General features: G+C 41.9%; 1 protein-coding gene across 1 annotated transcript in view; it reads left to right on the top strand.

Annotated features, from left to right (window-relative positions):
• Window positions 1–458: 458 nt before the first annotated feature.
• The window catches only part of DPYSL3 (dihydropyrimidinase like 3), a 114,851-nt gene continuing 88,168 nt past the window's right edge, over window positions 459–27,141 (top strand). The window contains exon 1 of the mRNA XM_069592352.1: window positions 459–1,140. Within this exon, the coding sequence (XP_069448453.1) occupies window positions 760–1,140 (381 nt within the window). The 5' untranslated portion in view covers window positions 459–759. The remainder of the gene's footprint in view (window positions 1,141–27,141) is intronic.

Raw genomic sequence — 27,141 nt, 5'->3', positions numbered from 1 at the left:
TGTGATTGTCAATACGATGATGTGTCTGTAGGGCTCTGTAAGCCAATAATTCAGGAGTTCATTATGTGAGGGTGCAGGTTTGTGAGGCAGAGTCTAGAACAGGGAGCAATTGTGAGACAATTCTAAGATTAGGATGAGACAGAGTCTGGGATTATGGGTAAACGAAGTCTGAGATTGTGAGTCTGGTAAATCTGAGTTTGTGTGTGTGTGTGTGTGTGTTGCTGTAAATCAGGAGGAATTTAGAGTTTATGTCAACCCACCTGAGCCAACAAAGTTTCCTCACCTGAGTGGGGCAGAGACTTGTGTTTGGGAGGCCAAATTGGGAATGAGTGTGGGTAAAACGGAGTTTGTGCTCACATGTGAGTGAGGCGAGCTCTTGAGTGTCAACCTGGGGGTTGTTGGGCGAACTGGAACCGTGCCTGTGTGTGTGCGCGCGCGCCAAGTTGGATTTCTCCTTTGGATGGGCGGCGGGGACGCGTGATCGCGAGGCCACGTTAGGGTCCCGGCGCGCAGGAGGTGCGGCCGGCTGGGCGGGCGAGGCGGGCGAGCGGAACACGCCGCCGCTCCGGCCCAAGCGCTGCGCTCGCTGGCTCGGGGCTCGCAGGGGACTGGCAGGAACCGGAGCAGCACTGCCGCCTCTGGCGCGAAGGCTCAGGCGCCTCCTCCCGCCCCAGTCACTGTGGCTCGGCGCACGCTGCCGGCTGCTGCCCTTTCCGCCTTTGGGGAAGAGAACCCACGGGCCGCTGTCGCGATCCAACCATGGCCTCGGGCCGCAGAGGCTGGGACAGCTCCCATGAAGACGATCTGCCCGTGTACCTGGCCAGGCCGGGCACCACCGACCAGGTCCCGCGGCAGAAGTACGGCGGCATGTTCTGCAACGTGGAGGGCGCCTTCGAGAGCAAGACGCTGGATTTCGATGCCCTGAGCGTGGGGCAGCGTGGCGCGAAGACTCCCCGGAGCAGCCAGGGCAGCGTCCGAAGCTCGGGGAGCCGACCTGGCGCCGAGGGGGATACCCCGCACCGGGGCCAAGGCCGGGAGGAGAGCCGGGAGCCCGCGCCCGCGTCGCCCGCGCCCGCTGGGGTGGAGATCCGGAGCGCCACCGGCAAGGAGGTTTTGCAAAACCTCGGCCCCAAGGACAAGGTAAGGGGGCCCGGGTTTCCTCTCCGCCTGTCCTCGCTCCCTTTCCAGCCCCGGGGCGCCTTGGCCCTGGCACAACTTTCTCTCGTTCACTTTGTTGTGGGGGGTGGGGGGGGATGGAGGACTAGGGGGAGGATGCCGAGTGCATCGAGACCTTCCAGCCGGAATCTGGATTATTCACGCGTGTCCCCACTGTAGCATCTTTGTGCGCGCGGGACTCGGGGTGCGTGGATCCCCTCCCCTCCCTGCCGCATCCCCGGGCCATCGGTTCTGAGTGGGTGTGTCAGCCCGGCCAGTGCAGGAAGGCTGAGTGACTTCTAGCCCTTCTCTCGGTCTGAGTACCCATTAGGCACAATTGTCTTCTTGATCTCCCTTCGGACTCTAGATTAAATCTCAACCCAGGTCACCAGGGCAGAGGGCAGACTGGTCCCGGGAAAGCGGGGTCATCTCCATAGTACCCGGATGAAAGTACAGGCTGGGCGGTTTCCCCTCTCACTCTTCCAACATCAGCTCTGCTCCTGAAACTTTTCAGTGTGGAGCCACCAGACTAAACACCCGAAACCCCTTGCTTCTCTTCTGCCCTGGGTCGACATTTCACATCTGTGTTTGTTAAGTGTATATTTGTGTACGTCGCTTGGCGCGAGGCTGGGGAGCCAGGAGGCTGGGGAGCCAGCTGTCTGGGGAAGAGTGGTATTGTATTTTAGAAAATAGGCAAGAGTATTAAGGGCGCATATTAAACTAGTACAGCTGCAAGTTCCCCACTGCTCTTCCATGTGCCAAAGCCAGTTTTTTCTGTGCGTATTTTTCAGAAACTCATGTCACACTGAGCTTAAGATATGGCACTTAAGATGTGGCACTGAAACTCGGCTTGCCCTCATTTATTTCATAAAAAAGCAGCACTATAGTTCAGAAAACTCAGGGCCTGGGCGGGAGGGATTGGAGTATTCAGGAGTTCAAACTGACCCTTTTGAGTTGGGGAACAATAGTAATCAGATACCTCACCCTTGTCTAGATAATGGCTGCAAAATCCAGCCTGCATATATTGTATTGGACTAACACAGTTATGAATCATAACCTGAAATGGAAATGTTTGCCTCAGAGCAATTAAAGTTAATGCTAACCCAAGTTTTAGATGTTTTTCCATTAAAATGCAGCGAGCCAGTGAAAGGAGAGAACTTCTCTCTGCTGCTTAATTTTTGGAAGTTTAAAAAAAATAAACTAAGTTTTAAGAATTGATAACAGGAAAGAAAGGACCAAAATGAGTATGGTTTTAAGGCGCCTTTGGGGAACGTCACTGTGTCTTGGAATCACTCATTTAGTTTGTGATTTTTCACATCATTCTTAGAATGTGGGATTCCTCTAGGTCCCACTTAAATACCCTTTTAGGAAAAGCTGATCTTTTGAGAAGGGTTTGGCTGATTTTGAAACTGAAGAATAGCCCTAGGGAAAGATTATTGCCTCTTTTCAGGTCTGACTTTGATAAGTATTGAAATGTCCCCTTCCTGATTCGAAGGGATGGGAGAGGTGATGGAAAAGGTCGGTAACAATTGCTATGAGTCAGAGCTATTCCCTTTGCTGGAACACCCCTGATGTAAGCCAGATAATGTGCCTGGTTTGCAGGATTTAAGAATGGTAACTAGAGAAAGGGAAAATGTTCCTCTTTTAAACCCAACATGTCTTTCTTTTTCTTTCTTTTTGCAAACCCTGTACTTTAGGCTCTTAATTGAAAAATAATAATACAACCAGGATTTGTAGTGCTATATGCTTATTTCTAAGTTCAGGCTTGCTGTCAGCTTTATCCAGACCATATTATTATCTCTAATTTAGTTGAATCACACTGATCGAAGAGACATCAGAGGTTATCTACTTCTGAACTTATTTCCTCCAGGATGAAGATAGGGTGTTTGATTTATCTTTGTGGCTGAAATGCCTGGTACATTGGAGGTGCTGGATAAAAGTTTGATAAAACCCCCATAATGAAGCCATCTTTTTCGCTATGTAGGTACAAAATCATCATCTGGTCTCTGTTTAAATACTACCATTTTCAGGGAGCTCACTTCTTCACATGAAGCAATTTTGGAGGATTTTACATTAAAAAAAAAAAAGTCCAAGTCTACCTACCTTAGTTTCTACAAACTATTCTTGGCTCTGGGAATATACAAATAACAATGTTTCCTTATGGCAAGATATTTTAATGAGTTTAAGCATGTAGGCTTGTGTATCTGTCAGAAAAGCTGAGGTAATGTCACAGTAACAAACAGTCCTCGAATCCCAGTGGCTTAATCGAACAATAATGGTTTGGTTTTTGCTCCTGCTGCTTGTCTATCATGGATCTTCAGGACAGCTGTTAATCATTGCCCTTCAGAGACCTAGACTGATGGAGGTTCCATGTCCTCACATCCAAGGTAGGAAAAGCATGTGGTAAATTGCTCATAGACTCTTAAATTCCCACACTTAAGTCATGTATATGACTTATGGCCGTATTTGCTGGACCAGAGCAAATCATCAGTTCATGTTCACCTTCAAAGAAATTGAGAAAGTTAACAGTCTTACTAGGATTCTGTAAAATGGAGATTAGAAATATTTGGGAAATAGCTTTAATCTCTCTCCCAGATCTGGGGGTGGATAAGTGGGATGAAAACTGGCTCAACCATTATAAATTATGTGGCCATAGATGTGTAACGTATTCTCCGGGCTTCAGTTTTCCTCTTTTGCAAAATGCAGATAACAGTGACTACTTTGCATATGGTACTCAATACATGTTAATTATTATTATCCTTTGCTTTTACTGCCTTTTATACGTTTTAGGGCAATTAGCATATTCTCCCTAAAATTCTCATTTTTAGCCTTATTATTCCTAGTTTCTTCAGCTCTCCCTTCTATGAGCCTTTCACCACTTGGATTTCCTTTCCAGATACTTTATACATATTCTTTCAAAAATATAGTGCCCAGAACTGAACACAGTGTTCTACATGGGATATGGCCATGCCCAAGTGCATTAGGCTAGTTACTTTCCCTGATTTATATACAACTTATGATTCTATAGTAAAGATTACACATGATAATTCAGTAATCCACGTCCTGCTGTTGTCTCCATAGTAAACTCTATGTCATTCAAGCCTTCAGAAACTTTTCCACATAAGCCAGGATGTTGTTTTTCAGTTGCTAAGTCATATTCAATTCTTTGTGACCCCATGGACTACAGCATTCCAGGCTCCCCAGTCCTACTATCTCCTGGATTTTGCTCAGATGCCTGTCATTGAGTCAGTGATTCTGTCTATCCATCTCATCCTCTGTCGTCCCTGCTTGTTTTGCCTTCAATCTTTCCTACCATGAGGGTTTTTTCCAGTGAGTCAACTCTTTGCATTAGGTGACCAAACTATTGGAGCTTCAGCTTCAGCATCAGTCCTTCTGATGAATATTCAGGGTTCATTTCCTGTAGGATTGATTGGTTTGATCTCCTTGAAGTCCAGGGTACTCTCAAGAGTCTTCTCCAGCCCACAATTCGAAAGCATCATCTCTTTGGAGCTCAGCCTTCTTTATGGTCCAACTCTCATATCCGTACATGATTACTGGAAAAACCATAGCTTTGACTATATGAACCTTTGTCAGCAAAGTAATATCTCTTCTTTTGAACAATGCAGTCTAGGTTTGTCATAGCTTTCCTTCCAAGGAGTAAGCGTCCTTTAATTTCATGGCTGCAGTCACTGTTCACAGTGATTTTGGAGCCCAAGAAAAGAAAATTTGTCATTGCTTCCACTTTTACCCCTTCTATTTGCCATGAAGTGATGGCACTGGATGCCATGATCTTAGTTTTTTGAATGTTGAGTTTCAAGCTAATTTTTTCACTGTCCTCTTTCACCCTCATCAAGAGGCTATTTAGATCCTCTTTACTTTCTGCCATTAGAGTAGTATTATCTGCGTATCTGAAGTTGTTGATATTTCTCCCCACAATCTTGATTCCAGCTTGTGATTCATCCAGCCAGGCATTTGTCGTGATGAACTCTGCATAGAAGTTAAGTAAGCAGAATGTCAATGTACAGCCTTGTTGTACTATTTTCCCAATTTTGAATCAGTCCATTGTTCTATGTACAGTTCCAACTGTTGCTTCTTAAAGCCAGGATATCTGCATACTATGTTGCTACAGTTGAACTTAAAACCAAAAGAAAAGAAAAACCCTTTAACTGTAGGATTTTAACTTTTTCCCCCTCTATAATATTCATCACCACTTTAGCTTATTTTTCTACTATCAGGATAATTTTGAAGCTTAATTCTATAATAAAATATCCCTTATTCCAGATTTGAACTGTCTATAGATTTGATAATATCTCTTTTTGAACATTTTCTAAGTGCCTGACATAGATAGTGGGAAGATCTGCCCTTGCCCTACATTTTGGTTACATGTCAAGAACAGATACACACACACACACACACACACACACACACACCCCCCACACACACAGATCTTCCCACTACATGCACCTTAAAAACCATCTACATCTCCCTGCCAGCCCATTATTCAGTATGCTTGGAGCTCAGTTGCTCAATCTTTGAGAACAGTCTTTGCTGCAAAATCCTTATTCTTGCAAGTTAATTCTGCAGCTATCAAAAGAGTTTTTTAAAAAATACCATGATAAAATTAAAATATGCTTTATTTCTAGCATATGTAGTTATTAATTCCCACCTGAAGGAAATCAGTTTGGTTAATAAGTGAATACCTTATGAAAGGATTAAATAACAAAAGTGTTTTTTTGGAATAAAAACATAAAAAATGTCACTGAATTATCCTCCAAATGCCAAGTTCCAGGTTTGAGATATCTCTGGGTGTTTCTCTTGTGGTTCTGGACCTATTTGTAAACATTTTGTTAAATTGTATATTTACATTTTTCTCATGCTAGGCATTCATATTGCCAAAATTCTCCACACAACATTTTGTTTATAATTTCTGACAGTATAAAAAAGGCAATTCTAAGTGAAAAGAAAATATTTTTCACCATTTGTCAAGATGGTTTCCACATATGCAGAATTTTCTCTAGCAGTGAAGAATTTACTAAAGGGAGGAGAATTATCATATATGGTCTGCCAGGAGCAAATGATTCTGCAAAGACTGTCATCCGTAAAAACAAAGCAATGACATTATGATTACATAGGTCTATTGATAACTCCCTTATGGGAACTGGGGGTCCTTTCTAGTTCCCAGCTTCTCACATGGGCCACTTTTGTGCAAAATGTTTCCTTATGAATTCAGCAGGGCTTTTGGTTCTAGGAGGAGAGAATTTTGAAACAAATGAGATGTGCCTTTTACCTTTTACCGTTTTTTGTTTTGTTTTGTTTTTTTTCAATCCTGGGTGATGGTTTTCAAAATGATTCAGAGAAATGAAGTCTTTGTCCTTACCCTCCACAAAGGAAGGCAGCTGGCAATAGAATTCTAGGTTTCTCTGGTCATCCCGTCCACACTCTGTAATGCAAAGGCATTTGCTGCTCTGACAAACTAAAGTATACACTCAGGCTGGGGGAAAAGCTCTTCCTGGCCCTCAGGCCACACTTGAATTGAGGAGTATATTTACTTCGCTAAACCTGGAAGTGTTTGAAACCATTCAAAACTTTAGTTTAGTTTGACAGTAGGCATTTCAGGAACATAAAAACTGTGCCTCCTAAGTAATGCTACGATTGGCAAAGTTCCCTCAAAGTAATGGTCCCTGAAGACAGGGTTTTGCTGACGATGCTTGTTAGTAATGTTTTAGAAGACCAGAGGACTGTCTGTGATGCTTTTCTGTTAGTGATTTCTATAGCTGATTCTCTCTCTGATTAGTTTCCACTGAGCATTATCCCTGCAAATACTGTTCCTGTGAGACAGCAGGTAAAGCTCCCTAGGAAGAGGAAATCTGGCTGAGAAGAGTGCCATCCTTGAGTGCAAGTTCAGCCCTCCTTTTGCAGGACAAGGGAGAAGGTCCATTTGGGTGTGTAAGCACATTTTAAAAATTAAACTTTTAGGAAAATGCTAAAATTTATCTCACGTGATATTTAAAAAACAGTTCAACTCCGTCAAAATCAGTGAAATGAGGCAGAAATAAAAAGACAACTGGGTAAAGCATTACCTTCCTTTAACCATTAGTTTTCTTCAGCTATACAGTTTAGGTAGGTTGTTAAACTTGCTTCCCAGGTGGCTCAAACGGTAAAGTATCTGCTTGCAATGCAGGAGACCTAGGTTTGAGTCCTAGGTCAGGAAGATCCCCTGGAGAAGGGCATGGTAACCCACTCCAGTATTCTTGCCTGGAGAATCCCATGGACAGAGGAGTCTGGTGGGCTACAGTCCGTGGGATCACAGAGTCGGACACCACTGACTAATAGTTAGGCAAGTTACCTCACTTTTCTGAGTTTTAGTTTCATCTTTTCTAAAATAAAGGGGCTGGACCAGATGGTCTATAACCTTTTCTGATTGTGTACCTTTATGCAGAAAATTTTAGAGCATGCTCTCTTTCTGTATATATATATATATATATATATATATACACACACATACACATATATGTGTACACAGATGTGCATATATATATTTATATATAAATATATTAATATCTTATGGCATTGTTAAATTTAAAACTACATATAGATGTTGTTGTTTAGTCACTAAGTCATGTTCAACTCTTTTGTGACTCCATGGATTGTAGCCCACCAGGCTTCTCTGTCCATGGGATTTCCCAGGCAAGAATACTGGAGTGGGTTGCCATTCCCTTCTTGAGGGGATCTTCCCAACCCAGGGGCTGAACTGGTATCTCCTGCTTGGCAGGCCATGCATATATGTAAGTTACATATACAAATAATGTATTAATATCTTATGACATTATTAAATACAAAGAAAAAGTACAAACTAAAAAAGAGATATTGTCAGAGATACAAGTATGTCCTGATATTTTTTTCTTGTACTCTGGTGGCTTGTCTTGCCCACCCAGTTGGGTGAGTACCTGTAAGTCTGTGGTCTTTGGAACAATGCTGTAGCAGTCAGTGGTTCTAATGTTATAGTCATTAGTGAATTCATTGTCAGCCTGAGTTCTTCAGGGACATATCCTCTTTTATGGACTAACAACTAGAGAAAAGTTCACAGCCCTTGAAGGTTTGTGATGAGGCTGCAGGCCAGGTGCTGGTTAGTGCTCAGTGTACTTTATAAATGTATGTGTGGGGTTGGGCCAGTGGGATATGGATAACAAGGGTCACCATAAATATAATGAAAAGTTCCCAGGTCTCCCTTTATGCATTAATTTTTTGTTTTCTCATTGATTCAAAACCATTTACTAAGCACTAGTTATGTAGGTGCACAATCAAAAACTAGTATTGGAGGAACAAAGATGAATGAAACAGGTAAACATAAAGTGCCTTTCATCATAGTCTCCCAGAAAAAAACTGCCGTTAACAGGAGTCTACTTTCTCCATTTCAAAATACAAGTGGGAACATGCAGCATTATCTGTTTTTAAGCAATTTTTTAAACCACTTTTTGAAGCATTTATTAAACTTTATTTCTGAGAGTAAGTTTAGGTTCATAGCATAATTGGGTGGAAAGTACAGAGATTTCCCATATTTTTCATGCATAACCTCCTCCATTCTTGCATAACCACCTCCATTACCAGCATCAGAGTTTGTTGCAATCGAGAACCTATTGACACATGCTCATCACTTTGAAGTCCATGGCTTACATTAGGGTTCACTCTTGGTGTTGCGCATCCTCTGGATTTTGACAAATGTATAACGACATGTATCCATCATTATTGTATCATGCAGAGTATTTTCGCTGCCCTAAAAATCCTTCGTGCTGTGTATATTCATCCCTCTCTTTCCTCTAACCCCTGGCAACTACGTTCTTAAAAAACTGTTTCTATAGTTTTGCCTTTTCCAGAATGTCATACAGTTGGAATCATATAATATCCAACCTTTTCAGGTTGTTTTATTTTATCAGTAATATGGATTTAAATTTCCTCCACGTCTTTTCAGTTTAGCACTGAATATTCCATTGTCTAGATTTACTACAGTGTACTTATCCATTCACTTACTGAAGGACATCTTGGTTGTGTCCAAGTTTTGGCAGTTAGGATTAAAGCTGTTATAAACTTTTATTTGAAGCTTTTTGTGTGGACATAAATTTTTAATTTGCTTGAGTAAATTGAGTGTGATTGTTGGATTGTATGATAAGAATATGTTCTGTTTTGTTAAAAGAAAATCTCTAAATTGTCTCATAAAGTTTTGTATTCCCACCAGCAATGAATGAGAATTCCTGGTGCCCCACACTGTTGTCAGCATTTGGTATTATCACTATTTTGGATTTTAGCCATTCTAATAGGTATGTATGCGGGGCTTTCCTAGTAGCTCAGACAGTAAAGCATCTGCCTGCAATGTAGGAGACCTGGGTTCGATCCCTGGGTTGGGAAGATCCCCTGGAGAAGGAAATGGCATGTAGTAGTATCTCATTGTTGCCTTAGTTGCAACTATGTTGCAGCTCCCTAATGACATAACATGCTGAACATGTTTGTATATGCTTACTTGTCATCTTGTATTATTTTCTTCTTGTGAGGTTGTCTGTTCAGGTCTTTCACTCATTTTTAAATTGGGTTGTTCATTTTATTATTGTTTTAAGCATTCTTCTATATTTTGTACAAGGATCCTTTATTGTTTGTGTATCTTGCAAGTATTTTCTCCCAGTCTGTGGCGTGTCTTCTGATTCTCTTGTCATTTTGTTGTATGGAGCAGAAGTTTTAAAATTTTAATCAAGTTCACCTTATTCGTTATTTCTTTTGTGAATTGTACCTCTGTTGTATCTAAAAAGTCATTGCCATACCCAAAGTCATTAAGATTTTCTTCTATCTTATCTTCTAGGGATTTAGAGTTTTGTACTTACGTTTAGGTTTGTGATCCATTTTGAACTAAATTTTGTAAAGGGTGTAAGATCTGTGTCTAGATTCATTTTCCTCTTGTGGATGTCCAGTTGTTCCAGTACCATTTGTAGAAAGACTGTCTTTGTTCCACTGTATTCTCTTCACTCCTTTGCCCAAGATCAGTTCTGTTCAGTTCAGTCGCTCAGTCGTGTCTGACTCATTGCGACCCCAAGAACCGCAGCACACCAGGCCTCCCTGTCCATCACCAACTCCCGGACTTCACACAAACTCATGTCCATTGAGTCTGTGATGCCATCCAGCCATCTCATGCTCTGTCATCCCCTTCTCCTCCTGCCCCCAATCCCTCCCAGCATCAGAGTCTTTTCCAATGAGTCAGCTCTTCGCATGAGGTAGCCAAAGTATTGGAGTTTCAGCTTCAGCATCAGTCCTTCCAATGAACCCCCAGGACTGATCTCCTTTAGGATGGACAGGTTGGATCTCCTTGCAGTCCAAGGGACTCTCAAGAGTCTTCTCCAACACCACAGTTCAAAAGCATCAATTCTTCGGTGCTCACCTTTCTTCACAGTCCAACTTTCACATCGATACATGGCCACTGGAAGAACTATAGCCTTGACTAGAGGGACCTTTGTTGACAAAGTAATGTCTCTGCTTTTCAATATACTATCTAGGTTGGTCATAACTTTCCTTCCAAGATCAGTTGACTGTATTTATATGGATCTATTTCTTGGCAATATCACACTGTCTTGATTACTGTAGCTTTATAGTAAGTATAGAAGTTGAATAATATTGGTTCCTTAGTTTCTTATCATCAAATATTCAGATTGTCCATTTCTTCTTGTGTGAGTTTTAGTGGATTGTGTCTTTCAAGGAATGAGTCCATTTCATCTGGGTTATCAAGTTTATGGGCATAGAGTTTTTCATAATACTCCTTTATTATCCTTTTAATGTATATGATGATATCCTCCTCTTTTTTTCAGATATATGTAATTTATACATATAATTTATGTCTTCTCTTTTTCTTTAACTATCCTGCCTAGATACTTATCAATTTTATTGATTTTTTTTGAAAAATCAAGTTTTTGCTTTTAATTTTCTGTTTTTTTTTTTCAATTGAATGGATTTGTTCTGTTTTTTTAATTTTATTTTCTTCTGCTTAATTTGGATCTAATTTGTCTTTCTTTTCTAGTTTCCCAAGATGAAAACTTAGACTTGATTTTAGATCTTTCTGCCTTTTTAATATATGCATTCCATGTTATACATTTTCCTCTAAGCACTGCTTTAATTTCATTCCATGGAGTTTGGTATGTTGTGGTTTCACTTTTATTTTCTCAAAATATTTTAAAATTTCTTTTGAGATTTCTTCTTTGCCCTGTGTGTTACTTAGAAGGGTGCTATTTAATCTCCAAGTATTTGGGGAATATTCTGGCTATCTTTCTCTTATTGATTTGTAGTTTAATTCTACTATGATCTGAGAATAAATATTATGTGATTTCTATTCTCTTAAATTTAGTTAAAGTATGTTTTATAGCCCAGAATGTGGTAGATCTTGGTGAATGTTTTGTGTGAGCTTGAGGAGAATGTAAAGCCTGCTGTAGTTGGATGAAATAGTCTGTAGATATCAGTTATATCTAGTTAATTGATAGTTCTGTTGCATTCAACTATGTCTTTATTGCTTTTCTGCCCACTTGATTTGTCCATTTTCAATAGGGGGGTATTAAAATCTCTAAGTTAATAGTGGATTTATCTTTTTCTTTTTGAAGTTTCATCAGATTTTGCCTGACATACTTTAATGCTCTGTTTTTAAGTACATATACATTTAGAATTGTTATACCTTCCTGGAGAATTAATCCCTTTATCATTAAATAATACCCTTCTTTATACCTGATGACTCTGTTTCTGATGTTCATTCAATCTCTTCAAACTGTGCAGTGTGTTTGGTTTTTTTGCTTTTAGTATGGTTTGTTATTTTTTGTTGAAAACTAGACACAATGTACTAGGTAAAAGAAACTCCAGTAAATAGACCTTCACTAATGTGGTGGTAAGATGTGAGTGGAGGGGAAGCATTCTGCAGTGCTATGATTAGGTCTCAGTCTTTTGATGAGCCTGTACTTCTGAAATCTGAACGTTAGCAACTTCACAATCCTTCCCTGTCACCCATTAGGTGGGACACGATGGCTGGAGGGGACTGGAGTTGTGTACTTTCCTTCTCCCACATGGAAGGCTAGAGGTTGTTAGTACTGGATATTCCCCCCACTCCCCCCCATCAGGTAGATTAGGCTCTGATCAAACACAGCAAGTTAGGCTCTGGTGAAGTAGTTTCTTCTGAAGTGAAGTCAAGTCGCTCATTCATGTCCAACTCTTTGCGACCCCATGGACACCAGGCTCCTCCATCCATGGGATTTTCTAGGCAAGAGTACTGGAGTAGATTGCCATTTCCTTCTCCAGGGAGCTTCCCGACCCAGGGATCGAACCCAGGTCTCCCACATTGTAGACAGATGCTTTACCGTCTGAGCCACCAGGGAAGTCCTACAGAATGCTCTGGTATAAATAAAAATATTCCTCTCCCAGCAAGAAGCCACAGGGCTTTTTTTCTAATATTCACTCTGAGGACGAGATGGAGGCAGCAGTCAGAGAACGTTTAGGGTTCTCTGATGACTGGATAACTGGGTCCCCTGGCATTTTTAACTCTCCGAGTTGGCCAAGCTGTGCCTTCGGCAATCCATCAATCCCAGGTCAGCTTTTCTTGCCTCAGCAGTGTTTCCTCTGGGAGTGTTCACTCCTGACTTTCTGCTCCGGGTGATTCTGCACTCACCCCTCTATTTTCTCCAGTCTGGGAGGCAGTGGTTTTCTCTGTGTCCTCTCCTTTCTGTTGGATCTAAGAACTGGTACATTTTTTCAGCTTTTTACTTGTTAGGATGAAGTGGCAACTTCTTAGCTCCTTACATGCTGGATCTGAAATCCTAAACTATATATCTTTTTAAATCTAAGTTATTATGGTACCTTTACAGAGCATCAAAGATTTTTCCAAAATATAACTTACAGTAGCAATATAGTACTCTGCTGTGAGACATCATGTATTTAATCACTTATTCCTTCTAATTGGACCATTTAAATTTATGTTTTGCTTTCAATTTTGACTTCATTTTTACTTTCCCCTTTTTTGCTGTTGTAAATAAGGAAGTGGTAGACCTCCTTCTAGCTAAATCTTTTTGTATATCCATTTCATTACCATTTGTCTGTGGGAATTTCCTATAAATGGACACTTGTGGTATGGTCATTTTCATGCTGCAGAATTACTGAGCATGGGGTGGTTGCTTCCAATGTGGAACTTCATGGGCAAGATTCTACAGTGTATAAAGCCTGGAAAGTGTTTTGTGTAAATTCTGTAAGAAAGATAGATGCAGTCTAGGCCAAACTGCTCAATAGCAGATGAGATTAAGGGAACACAAAGCCAAGTAAATGCAGACAAAGTAAAAGACATGAGAAGAAGATTTTAAGTCTTAGCTGGAGATAAAAACCAGTGAAGAAAGAAATTTGTAAAGGGCGATCTACCAAAATTCTCCTTGGTAGAGAACTTTTCTCTACCAAAGTAGTTCCTACCCTAATCTATAGTAATTTTACTTTTCCTTGAATTTAGAGTACAAATATGTGCTTCAAGGTATATTCTAATGAAAAGATCATTTATGGAATACTAACTGATGCAAGATGCTGCTGTTTCTAATCCTCACAATAACTCTACAAAATAGATACTAACAACTCCATAGTCTGGAAGATAAACTGAATCTCAGAGAGATGATTTGACTTCCTGTAGTCAAACAAAACTAGAAATGAACAAGGTAGAATTTAAGCTCTTAGGTGATCCAATTGCTTTTTATACACCACTTTGCTGTTCCCTTAATATATGTTGGCAGTTAAGAGTTAGTACTAAATAGGGCCCAGCACCTAGAACTGGTTTGGTTAAGAGGATTATCCAAAATAGACTGTCTATTGGTGAGACCTGTGGGAGAGTAAGAGGACTGTACTCCTAGAATCAAAAGAGTTTGGTAGAGTCCAAAAGGTGAACTCAGTGGCTAAGGCTGAAAATATTGGAAGTGAGGTGGCCCTAGAAAGAGACCAGGAGATAGAGCCAGGGAAGGAATGAGCAAACAGGGACTCAGATAGTTATCATGAAATGCTACAAATGCCTAATAGTTATTTTTTAAATTTTATTTTATTGAAGTATAGTTTATTTATAATTTCCACTAACTTCTGCTGTATAGCAAAATGATTCAGTTATACATATACATGAAGTGAAGTGAAGTTGCTCAGTCGTGTCTGACTCTTTGTGACCCCATGGACTGTAGCCTACCAGGCTCCTCTGTCCATGGAATTTTCCATGCAAGAATACTGGAGTGGGTTGCCATTTCCTCCTCCAATACATATATACTCTTTTAAATATTATTTTCCATTATAGTTTATCACAGGATATTTAATGCAGTTCCCTGAGCTATATAATAGGACCTTGTTGTTTATCCATTTTATATGTAATATTGTAGTCTGCATTTGCAAATCCCAAACTCCCAATCCATGCCTCCCCCACCCATCTCCCCCTTGGCAACCACAGTCTGCTCTTTATGTCCATGTGTCTGCTTCTGTTTCCTAGGTAAGTTCATTTGTGTCGTATTTTAGATTCCACTGTAAGTGATATCATATGGTATTTGTCTTTCTGACTTAGTTCACTTAGTACGAAAATCTCTTAAGTCCATCCACGTTGCTGCAAATGGCATTATGTCACTCTTTTAGATGGCATATACTGGCAATAGTGAGTGGTATTTCATTGTATATATGTACCACATTTTCTTTATCCTTTCATCTGTTGATGGACGTTTTGAGTTGTTTCCATGTCTTGGCTGTTGTGAACAGTGCTGCTCTGAACATAAGAGTGCATGCATCTTTTTGAAATACATTTTTGTCTGGGTATACATCCAGGACTCAAGAGTATTGGGTCATACGGCAACATTATTTTTTTGTGTTTTGAAGAACCTCTATACTGTTTTCCACAGTGGCTGCACCAATTTACATTCCTATCAAAAATGTAGGAGGGTTCCTTTTTCTCCATACCTTCTCCAGCATTTGTTATTTATAGACATTTTAATGATGGCCATTCTGACTGGTGTGAGATGGTACCTCATTGTAGTTTTGATTTGCATTTCTCTGATAATTAACAATGTTGAGCATCTTTTCATGTGTCTGTTGAGAATCTGGAGATATGTCCATTTAGGTATAATGCCCATTTTTTTATTGGATTGTCTGGGTTTTTTGGTTGAGTTGTGTGAGTGGGTTGTATATTTTGGAAATTAAGCTCTTGTCAGTCGCATCTTTTGCACATATTTTCTCCCAGTCCATAAGTTGTCTTTTCATTTTGTTTATTATTTCCTTGCTGTATAGAAGCTTATAAGTTTGAATAAGTTTGAATTGGTCACATTTGTTTACTTTTGCTTTTGTCTTATAATTATATTCATTGGGTGCTGTGGCTTGCTGGTTGCTTGACCTGGTTTAAAGTTGCTTGCTAAAGGCAGATAGTATTTAAAGGATAGTGGCAGAGATGGAGCTCAGATCCAGGTCTGCAGACTCCAGAGCCCATGCACCACTATTAATGACCGTCTCTTTTGAGAGCAGAATCACTTGGTTTATTTCTAAGAAGCTGGACTATATCCACCCAGAAAAGCTGCAGTCCTTACATGGAATTGGAAGCGGGCGATGGAGGAGCTGTGTTCCTCTGACTATATCCTGTCACTTAGATAGAAATAAATAAAGTCAGTGAGGTGGAAAGTTGTGTGATAAATGGATACTGAGAACGAAAAAAATACTGTTGATGAATGGTGGTATCTCACACAATTGGTAGGCAGGGAAAACCTCTCCAGAGATGTAGTTTTCTCCTATATACCAGCAAGGGAGAGTCAGGAAGCCAGTGAGAGTACAAGTGGGGAGCAGGGAGGGGGAAATAGGTGGAAGTGATTTGAAATGAAGACAATATCTGGCAATTCTTGTTTTCAGCTAAGTGTCTGAAAATAAAAGGATGAGGTGTCACTGAATTGTCTGTAATAAGAGTTTGTAAACTTTATCTGTAAAGGTCCAGGTATTAATAGCAAATATTTTAGGCCTTTCAGACTATAAGTTATCTGTCCTAGCTACTAAACTGTATACAGCAAAGCCATCCATAGACAGTGTGTAAATGAATGGATGTGGCTGTGTACCAATAAATCCTTAGTTGCAAAATCAGGTGGTACGCTGGATTAGACCCAAGAGCAATAGTTTGTCAATCCCTGATCTTGAGTACAATAAAAGCGACATAGGGGTGTGTGTGTGTGTGTATGTGTGTGTGTGTGTGTGTGTGTGTGTGTATGTTGGAATGGCAGAATGAGTCATGGCAATTTGTCAATATGAAAAGATTTAGAAATTTGAAAGAAGTATAGGAACTATACACGATGATCTAAAAGGCTCAAAAACACCCGTCCACCTTTCAGAATGTCCAAGATTGAGGGAGACTGTTAAAAATAAATGTGTATCTGACCATAAAGAGGAAAACAGTGCAAGCTATTTTGAAAAATATTTTATCTACTTATCTATCTATTTTTGGCTGCCCTGGGTCTTCATTGCTGTCTGCAGACTTTCTCTAGTTGTGGTGCGCCAGCTTCTCTTTGTGGCGGTTTTTCTTGTTGTAGAGCACAGACTGTAGCCATGCTGGCTTTAGCAGCTGTAGTGTGTGGGCTTAGCTGCCCCATGGCATGTGTGGTCTTAGTTCCTGGGTCAGGGATTGAACCTGCATTGGCAGGCAGATTCTTAACCGCTGGACCACCAGGGAAGTCCCAATGCAAGCTAGGTTAGAGAATGAAATATGAAGTGGAGGCGAGGCTTTGTAAAAAACAGACAAGAAAAAGAGGGGTAAAGAGGATGACCTGGAAATGACAATGACGAAGAAAGAAAGGAAGTCTGAGCGATTAGAAGGAGGAGGAGGTCAAACTTTGCTGGGGTGCTCGAAATAGGAGAGGTGCGAGGCAGCAAACAGCTTGGAGCTGCAGAGCGGAACGGGGCTGGTGGAAAAGACCTCTTGCCAATTGTGAACAGGACTCAGCAGTACTAAGTGAACAGGGAGGAGGCTAGACTCACTCACTCTTTTTTAAAAATTTTCTTCTGCCTACTTGAACCAGTTTAAAAAGAACCAGCCTCCTACTCTTAAGACATGTCAACAGATTGAAAATAAGGCACTTTGGGAGTGGACATAGTGGCTCAGCCAATAGTGTCTTTAGGAATTTTCAGGGAAAGTGTCCTTGGGTGAGTGTTTATTACCTCTTTGAAGATGTGTGCTCACCGTTCAGGAAACCTGACTTTGGGGTCAGCTGCAGCCGATTACGCAGGAGGCCTGCTGGCAGAGTCAGTGGTTTTCCACTCCCTCCTTCCTTTGTTGACTCTCTCATCCCTCCGTGCGTCCAACAGATATTTACTGAGAGTCCACCATGAGCCTCTTCCGGATCACTAGCCGTCAGGGGTCTGTCAGGTACTTGAAGGGACTGTGTGGAAGAGGCGCTGGCAACTTCAAAAGTGAGTGTTCTGAAGCAGGGAGCAGGTCAGAGGAGGGGAGGACAGGAAATGGATATTAGCGAAAAGAGTCTTCCATCACTAGACAAATTCATCCAACTAGACTGTGGAATCTCAGAGCTAGAAGCAGTTTCAAAGATCATTTTGTCTCTCTCACTTTAGAAACAGAAAAATTGAGACCTTGAGAGGGGAATAAGGATGAAAAATAAAATTTATTCAGTGCTTATTATATGCCAGGCACCATTTTTTAAAACAGTGGTAAAATATGACATAAAATGTATCATTTTAAAACATTTTCAGTAAATTTCAGTCATAGTAAGTACATTTACGAGGTTGTACAGTTATTGCCACTCTCTAGTTCCAGAACTTTTCCATCACCCCAAAAGGAAACTCTCCACCCATTAGTCACTCCCCATTCGCCCCTCCCTCCAGCCCTTGGCAACCACTAATCGGCTTTCTGTCTCTGTAGATGTATCTGTAATGGACATTTCATGTAAATGGAATCGTACAGTATGAGGCCCTTTTGTGCCTGGCTTCTCGCACATAGCATAATATTTTCAGGGTTCATCCATGTTATAGCACCCATCAGTACTTCATACCTTTCTTATTTTACCTTTTTCTAACTCTGATGTCCAGAATGGCCTTTTTCTACCTTCTCCCTCTTGCCTTTACTCTGTAATACTTAAAAATCTAGTAGCTGCATATTTTTAAGAGTAACACTCAATGTGTGAACTTTACAAACGAACCACCCCACCTTATTCCTTTCTGTGGCAGGATAACGTTCCATTGTCAGTTCAGCTCAGTCTCTCAGTTGTGTTCGACTCTTTGTGACCCCATGGACTACAGCACGCCAGGCCTCCCTGTCCAAAACCAGCTCCTGGAGTTTACTCAGACTCATGTCCATTGAGTCAGTGATGCTATCCAACCATCTCATCCTGTGCCGTCCCCTTCTCCTCCCACCTTCAATCTTTCCCAGCATCAGGGTCTTTTCAAATGAGTCAGTTCTTTGCATCAGGTGGCCAAAGTATTGGAGTTTCAGCTTCAGCATCAGTCCTTCAAATGAATATTCAGGACTGATTTTGTTTAGGATGGGCTGGTTGGCTCTCCTTGCTGTCCAAGGGACTCTCAAGAGTCTTCTCCAACACCACAGTTCAAAAGCATCAATTCTTTGGCACTCAGCTTTCTTTATAGTCCAACTCTCACATCCATACATGACTACTGGAAAAATCATAGCTTTGATTAGACGGACCTTCATTGTCAAATCCATTTATCATGTGTTTTTTTCCATCTACCTGTTGATGAACATTTGGAATGTTACTTCTTTTTTGGCTGTTGTGAATGGTGCTGTGCCAGGCACTTTTAAAAGCATTTTACATTTCTTAATTCTGTTCACAAAAAACCCTGGAGAGTATTACACAGATTTTAAAAATGAGAAAAGAGAGATTACATCACATTTTCAAGTCACACACTTAGAAGAAGGGGGTTGATAGGGTGGAGCCAAAACCCAAATGTCCTTTTTCCCTAGGTAGTGCTCTTTCCACTCTGCCCACTAGCTCAGCTCTAAGAGGGCATGACCTGCCACTTGCTCCTAACTGCTTTTCCTTAATTCCTCCACAGTCACATGTGCTCAGTGTATTTGCTGTAAACCAGGTGAACTGAACCTCTCTAATGAGTAACATATAGGAAGCAAAGGAAGAGATGGGGCTTCCCTGGTGGTTCAGTGGTAAAGAATCTGCCTGCCAGTGCAACAGATGCAAGTTCAATCCCTGGGTTGGCGGTGTCTCCTGGAGGAGGGAACGGCAACCCACTCCAGTATTCTTTTTTGTTTTTCCCACTGCAGTATTCTTGTCAGAAGATTCCCATGGACTGAGAAGCCTGGTGGGCTACAGCCCATGGGGTCACAAAAGAGTCAGATACAACTTAGCAACTAAACAACAACAACAAAGGAATGACTAGAGATTATTTATAGGAAGTTACTTTTTATTTTAACATTAAATGTATAGAACATCTGATTCAATAGCAGGATACTGTAAATTATTTATGACCTATTCATGGGACAGAATACTATGGAGCCATTAAGAACAATGCTATGGAAACACAGTGGGTGAGAAGGTGTTCCTGGGCTAGTTAGGCCCACCGCCCTCTAAAGGAAGCCACCATCAACAACAGCTCAAGTAGGAAAACTCGTTTGCTGCTGCTGCTGCTGCTAAGTCACCTCAGTCGGGTCCAACTCTGTGCGACTCCATAGATGGCAGCCCACCAGGCTCCCCCGTCCCTGGGATTCTCCAGGCAAGAACACTGGAGTGGGTTGCCATTTCCTTCTCCAGTGTGTGAAAAGTGAAAGTGAAGTTGCTCAGTCAAGTCCGACCCTCAGCGACCCCATGGACTGCGGCCTTCCAGGCTCCTCTGTCCATGAGATTTTCCAGGCAAGAGTGCTGGAGTGGGGTGCCATTGCCTTCTCCGGAGAATACGTTTACAGTTTCAATAATCTGCATGAGTGAAGACAGCTTGCAAAGCCAGAATTCTGTCTGAATCCCCAAACCCACACTGTCAGCCACAATAAAAAAACAGAAATTTAACAAAATCTTAGCAGTGAGATAACTTGTGTTTTCTTCTATTTCTTCAGAACATTTTTCACATTTTTTTTTTATCTTTTGGCTACACCACATGGATCTCAGCTCCCTAACCAAGGATCAAGCCCATGCTCCCTGTGGTAGAAACACAGTCTTAACCACTAGACAGCCAGAAAAGTCCCAAGAACATTTTTCACTTTTTTTTTCTTTTCACAGTGAACTTGCATTGCTTTTGAAATTGAGTAAAAGCATTGCATTTTCTCTTACAAAGAAAAGAATCCTGCTTAAATGAACTTCAAAACGTAGTTGAAAAAAAAGATTAAACTTCTCATGGAGGAAAATATGGGCCACAAGGAAAGTAAGGAACAGTGCTGGCAAGAAACCCTCCGTGGGGTCAGATTTTAGGGTTGCTTTATCGTCTCAACATTTGGGAACTATTAATGGGTGCTGACCACTCCTTTTCCTTAAATAAGCATTTTTATTTCCCAGTTCCCTTGCAAAGCTCTTCTGATGATTTGAGAGAGTAGTTAACAAACCACACCAAATCAGATGCAGTTGTAGCCTGGCAGAAATTGGACATATTCAGTTACTTAAGTTACATGTTTCAGCTCTCTAACCTATCTAAAATTTTACCTTGCTCTTTTTTTTTTTTTCAGAACTTTTTCTTAATGATGAAAACTTTGAAGATCTACTGTCTTAGTAATTTTCAAGCATACAATATAGCATTATTAGCTGTAGTTACCATGCTATATATTACATCTCATGACTTACTTATTTTATAACTAGAAGTTTGTACCTTTTGACCCCCTTCACCCCGTTTGCCCTCCCCTGCCTGTGGCAAGAGCCACATGTATCTATGAGGTTTTTTGTTTTTGTTTGTTTGGGGTTTTTTTTGAGTCCGCATATAAGTGAGACTCTCATTTCTGGTTGTTGCCAGTGAGCACTGGCTTGGGGCCTGATTTTTATCTTCTCTGTGTCATCTCCACCAGGGATTTGAGAAATAACCCTTCTTCACATTATTAGTATGAGAACAATACTAGTTTGTTATTGTTTCTTACTGTGGGTAGGAACCACATTGCGAAAAACAAGCCATTGTCGCTAAGGACTTAGGTTGTTGATATTTATTTCCAGATTTCCCTTTCAAGCCCCGTCTCCTCATTCAATCGGCAGTGATGTGGCTCCACAATAGCTGTAATATTGTCATAATTTCCATAGAAACCGTCGGTAAAGCTGCAAACACAGGATTACACCCTCGCTGCAGGCTGAGGCAGGAAGGCCAGATGGGCTCTGAAGGGGAAAAGGCCCTCAGTGGGACATAAATCACTCGGTGCGGGGGGTGGGAGTGGGGAGGGGATGGGGGCGGGGTGGGGAGGAGGTGGGAGTAGGGAGGGGATCGGGTGCAGAGAGGGAGGAAACCACTTCAGGAGAAAACCTGTATTGGTGCAGTCTTTGCCACAGGGTGAAATTCCCAAATGAAGTGGCCAGCCGTGCAGGCTCCTGTCCAAGGCCAGTGTCTGGGCCTGGTTATTTGTTTGGACTCAGATGCTAAGGAAGCTGGAGACAGATTTCTTCCTGTGTGGGCTGCTGACTTCCTTGGTCTTCAGCCACAGGCAGACAGACAGACATCAGTTCCTGGTCAGCTCCTGTGTATATGAAGATAGGGACAGAAGTAACATGCCATCCCTGTGTGCCAGGCTGGACTGTTCACATGAATATCTCTTTGAACCTTCTCAGGTTCAATATCTCAGAGAACCTTTACAGGATCTCTGAGGCGAGGATATTATTATTGTTTCATTTTTCAGGTGAGGCTAACTGGGTTTCTCTCACTCCCTCTCCTTCAGATCTCAGCTTCATCTGGAGTGATTCCAGGACCTTTTTCTGGGCCCTCAAAGCCAGATGAGGTGAACCTGTGTACTCACCAGTGTACCTCTTTTAGATACTTATCATTCTTGTATTAGAAATTCTTATTTACCTCTTTCCACTAGCCTGGAACCCATTGAGGGCGGTGCCTTTGCACAGCAGTTAACTCACAGTTACATATATTTGAATGAATGAAGAAGAACTGGTAACCTAATCAAAATTTATTTTTTTCACAGTTGTATTCTTGGCAGTTAACACAATCCCTGGTATATAATAAGTGAAAGTTATTCAATCGTGCCTGACTCTTTGTCCGTGGAATTCCCTAGCCCAGAATACTGGAGTGGGTAGCCTTTCCCTTCTCCGGGGGATCTTCCTAACCCAGGGATTGAACCCAGGTCTCCCACATTCCAGGAGGATTCTTTACCAGCTAAGCCACAAGGGAAGCCTGGTATATAATAAACCCTCATTAAATACTTACATGAAATAGTGAATAAATGAGCACCAGCTAATTCATCACACAGTGTCTCAGGGAGTCATGCCAGGCTATTCTAACTTTTGTGCTGTGTTCCATGAGCTGGTAGGAGGTCATTTTCATGTTTGGCCAGGCAACTCAGAGTCCATGACTTCTTGGTAGTGGATCCAGGGGATCTTCTGGACCCAGGGACTGAACCCGGGTCTCCTACACTGGAGGCAGATTTTGCCCAAATCACTTGGCCTTTATGGGCCTTAGTTTTTCTGTTTTTAAATAAAATTTTAGTTGAGTTAAATCTGAGATTTTCTCAGAGTGTACCTCTCCTTAAAAAAAAAGTCACAAGCAATCTTATCATCACCCTAGTAAAAGTGGAGCTGCTTGGATAGAGGCTTCTCCAACTTTCCTTTCATGCCTCCCACCTCCACTCTTGATATCCTCTGAGAAAGCTCAGTGGGCCCTAGGTCTCTGGTAAACACAGCTGGGGACCCACAAGACTAGCTTGTATTTCGAGCCCCTCTGCTTATAAAGTTCAATAATTCTAGAAATATGGGCTCTGAGCCCCACAGAAACTGTAGCCAGTCCTGGGCTGAATGTATGTGCCACCTGTCTTTACCAATAGGCTTTGTGCTGGTGAGGACTGGACGTGGGATTTGGGGCATCTTGATTATGATTTTTGGACCCATAACCACCACTTCCCCAAAGGGTATTATCATTGAGCAAGTTATTTTATGTCTCTGAGCCATTTTCCTCAACTATGAAAGTGAAAGTGAAGTCGCTCAGTCGTGCCCGACTCTGCGACCCCATGGACTGTAGCCTACCAGGCTCCTCTGTCCATGGGATTTTCCAGGCAATAATACTGGAGTGGATTGCCATTTCCTTCTCCAGGGGATCTTCCCAACCCAGGGATTGAACCCAGGTCTCCTGCATTCCAGGAGGATTCTTTACCAGCTGAGCCACAAGGGAAGCCTGGTATATTTATAATAAACCCTCATTAAATACTTACATGAAATAGTGAATAAATGAACATCAGCTAATTCATCACATAGTGTCTCAGGGAGTCATGCCAGGCTATTCTAACTTTTGCACTGTGTTTCATGAGCTGGTAGGAGGTCATTTTCATGTTTGGCCAGGCAACTCTGAGTGCATGACAGACGCTTTACTGTCTGAGCCACCAGGGAAGTTCCTCAACTATAGTCTGGAACAAATATTCCATCATGATTGGGTTTTGTGAGACACAGAGTGATAACTACCACTCACTGTGTAATTGCTAAGTAGATACTTGGTATATTTTGTTGGGAGCAGTTATATCGCTACATGTTCGTGCTGGCTCTGCCCCAAAGGCAAGGCTCTGAACACTCTGGATCATTTCTCATGGCTATGTTTTCAAGGAGCAAGCTTGAGAGATGAGGTAACGTTTCCCCCAGACAAAGAGTCGTCTTACTCCAGCTTCCTATAAAAGTAGCGAATCCCCCAAGCACAGAATTCCCCCATAACACAACCCACTGTGTGTATAGGCACCCACAGTGGGCTCTTGGTATCATCCCTGTGAGACTTGAGGTGTAAGCTCTCCATGAAAACTGACACAAAACTGTCTAATGCTATTGTCCTGAGTAATAACACCCTTTGTCTCTGACCCAGGAATCTCCTGTCTTCTACCAGCATGCAGGAAATAGTAACAAGTTAGCTTATTAGGCTGTAAGCAGGATAAAATCTCAGACTCTACACATTGCTTGGTACACATTAATGTCATATATATATATATGACATTAACTAAATATCACAATAGCCACAGGCAGTAGGTAGTTCAAGTAACCATATGTCATAGATAACAAAAGTTAGTTTCGGAACAAAGTTCAGAAACTTTCCAGAGATCATGCAGCTATTATATGGCAGAACCAAGATACTAACTAACATCTATCCTACCCCAAAAGTTATACCTTTGATTATATTTTCTTCCTAAAGCATATGAAGTAATGGCTAGGAAATCCCTTCCAAACTCTAAAGCATTATGCACATATGTTACTGTTATTAATGAAAATATAATTATGATGTGAGCTCTAGGAAATTGGCTCATGTCAACACATTTGTATTGATTTTCTGCTATGGCCCTAGCTCCCCATGGCAGACAGAGCTGCCCATTTAAACTTCTTTGGAGAACCTGGGCTGCGTAATCTTCATGCTACTGGCTACGTGACGTTGGACAGATAGTTGACATCTTTGTATCAGTCCAAACTCAGTTACGGAAACAGACACCATAATCGGTACTTTGGAGAGAAGGAATTTAATCCAGAGAACTGAGGATATACATGTTGGAAGCTGCCAGAGCAAAAAGGAACATGGCAGTTACTTCAGAGATAACTAGAGGAAATACCAGCCATCCAAGGCGGAGGGAACAAAGAGATGGGGCTGCCAGAATTGGCGTGGGGTGGGGTTGGTGTTCTCAGAGGGGCTGCCCTGCAAGATTGGCTCTCAGAGTTTTGAGGAGAGAGCTCCACCTGGCTGCTCCCGCTGCCCTTGAGAGGGTGTGGCAAAACAGACTACTGTGTATAAAATAGACAAGGACCTACTGCCTAGCACAGGGAACTCTATTCACTATCTAGTAATTACTTACAATGGAAAAGAATCTGAAAAAAAGTATGTATAACAGAATCACTTTGCTTTACACCTGAACTGTGAGTCAACTATACTTCAGTAAAACACCTAAACGAACAAACACTGGGAGTGGGGGAGTGGACATAGGCTGGCGGCTGGAGATGACTGCAGCTGCAGGAGCAGGGGAGCACGGAAGAAACTCTTTCCCTTTCTTTGGCTTTCTCTTCTCCATTGTCTGCCTTCTATTTGCTGAATAGGAAACCAGCTGGTTAAGGGTCCCAGGTGATGTAGCTTGCAGACTTCCGGCTGCATAGGGATTAGCGAGCATGCAAGGTGGAAGGATGGACGTGGGGCTGAGAAGCGGTAGACATGTAACAGACACAATTGCTTTGCCTCATCCCCTGTCTGTAAAATGGGGATAATATCTATCTCATTATATTCTTTTGGAGGATTAAATGAAATAATCCGTTGCTTGAGACTGATTGCAAGTGCCCAGTAAATGTAAGCAATTATTACTCTTATGCTAAGCTTGCTTTCTGAATAATCTGCCACCTTTGTCTGAGTTGGGGGAGGAGGGGGAAGCTTGGGTGTTATGCTTGCTTCAGGAATTCTCAGGCCAGCTGGGAAGCTGGTTTTGCTAAGCCCCATGCGGAGAACAGGCTTCAGAACACAGCACTCACGCTCGAGAGTCAAGATGGGAACCCTCTCCCCAGAGATCTTTAATTATCTGGTTGTCGGGATGGTGCTGATAGATGAAATGCCTGTCTGAGATGGACTCTGTGGTTGCTCTGATGTGGGATTCTCAGTTTACTTCATTTGTCATCCTGCTTCCTCTCTTTCTCAACATAAAGGCCCCCTAGCCTTTCACTTCCCTCTCTTGCAATTCTCTCCTCACAGAAGATAAAATGTCCTTGGCAAAGTCAGCCAGATTTGCATTAACACCCAGCTCCTCAATGCTTCCTTCTGGAGCACCCTCTCCGAGTATACAGCCAGCTTCAGTTAGCCTGATAATTCAGGATATCGATGGTCAAGTAGAAACAACAGAAGTTCACATCCCTACACCATGTTTTAGTAACTCTGTGACCTTAGGGAAATCACCTCTCTGAGCCTCAATTTCCTCATCTGTAAAATGAGCATGGGAATTGTATATGTATCATAGGGTTTCTGGGAAAATCAAGGACCCTAATCCATGTAAAACCCTAAACCCAGCATGCCTCACATTTTGTAAACCCTCGATATACAGTAACTATTATGACTGCCTATCTGCACTATGTTTTCCTTACATGAATTCCTGAAATAGAGTTGAAGGTACTAATTTATTTAATCCACAGATGTTTATTGGTCATCTGTGCAAATAATTGGTGAGCCCAAGATGAGCAAGAAGCAAACCTGACTTGGTGAAAACAGAATAGCGTTCTGGCCTTTAAGGTGCTAACAGTTTGGATAGTGGTGGGAAGGAGATTGGTCACATTCAGAAACACACTTGTGATATGGTGGGTGTGATCAGTGTTACAGTAGGGGTTGGCACAAGGGGCCACGGGGCTACCAGACAGATAGGAGACTGAAACAGGACCTGAGGGATAGGGAAGCCTTTCCATGGCCCAAGCGTGCATTTGTGTTAGCCTGGCAAAGTGTGCATGTATGTTATGGTAATGGACATTTATGCTGGTGTGTGTCTGTGTGTTGAGACGGGATGGGAGGTGGGGAGAATGAGGGTGTTTCCAAGCTGGTGATCTGTAAAAGAGAAAGCATAGCATGCTGAAGAATATGGAAATCTACATGGAAATCTATCTACATGGAAATCCTGTAGATGGTGAGGGCATACATTGGGCAGAAGTCAATAGCAGAGAGGTCGGCCAGGGCCAAGTTATGCAGCGCTTTACAGAGCACGTGCGGGACACAAGCTCCTGGACCTGTCTCGCATCCTCTCGGCTACCTCCTTCTTTCCAAAGGTACCATGTGTCTCAGATCACACTTCTATATATTTTATGACCTTTGTCTAACCAATACTCAACTGTCTCCTAAGACAGCCCTGACTTTGTT

This window comes from Ovis canadensis, chromosome 5 (genome assembly GCF_042477335.2).
Source record: "Ovis canadensis isolate MfBH-ARS-UI-01 breed Bighorn chromosome 5, ARS-UI_OviCan_v2, whole genome shotgun sequence".
In the NCBI taxonomy this organism is placed as follows: Eukaryota; Metazoa; Chordata; class Mammalia; order Artiodactyla; family Bovidae; genus Ovis; species Ovis canadensis.
Note: the sequence above shows the minus strand (reverse complement) of the source record. Positions and strands in the feature narration are given on the sequence as shown.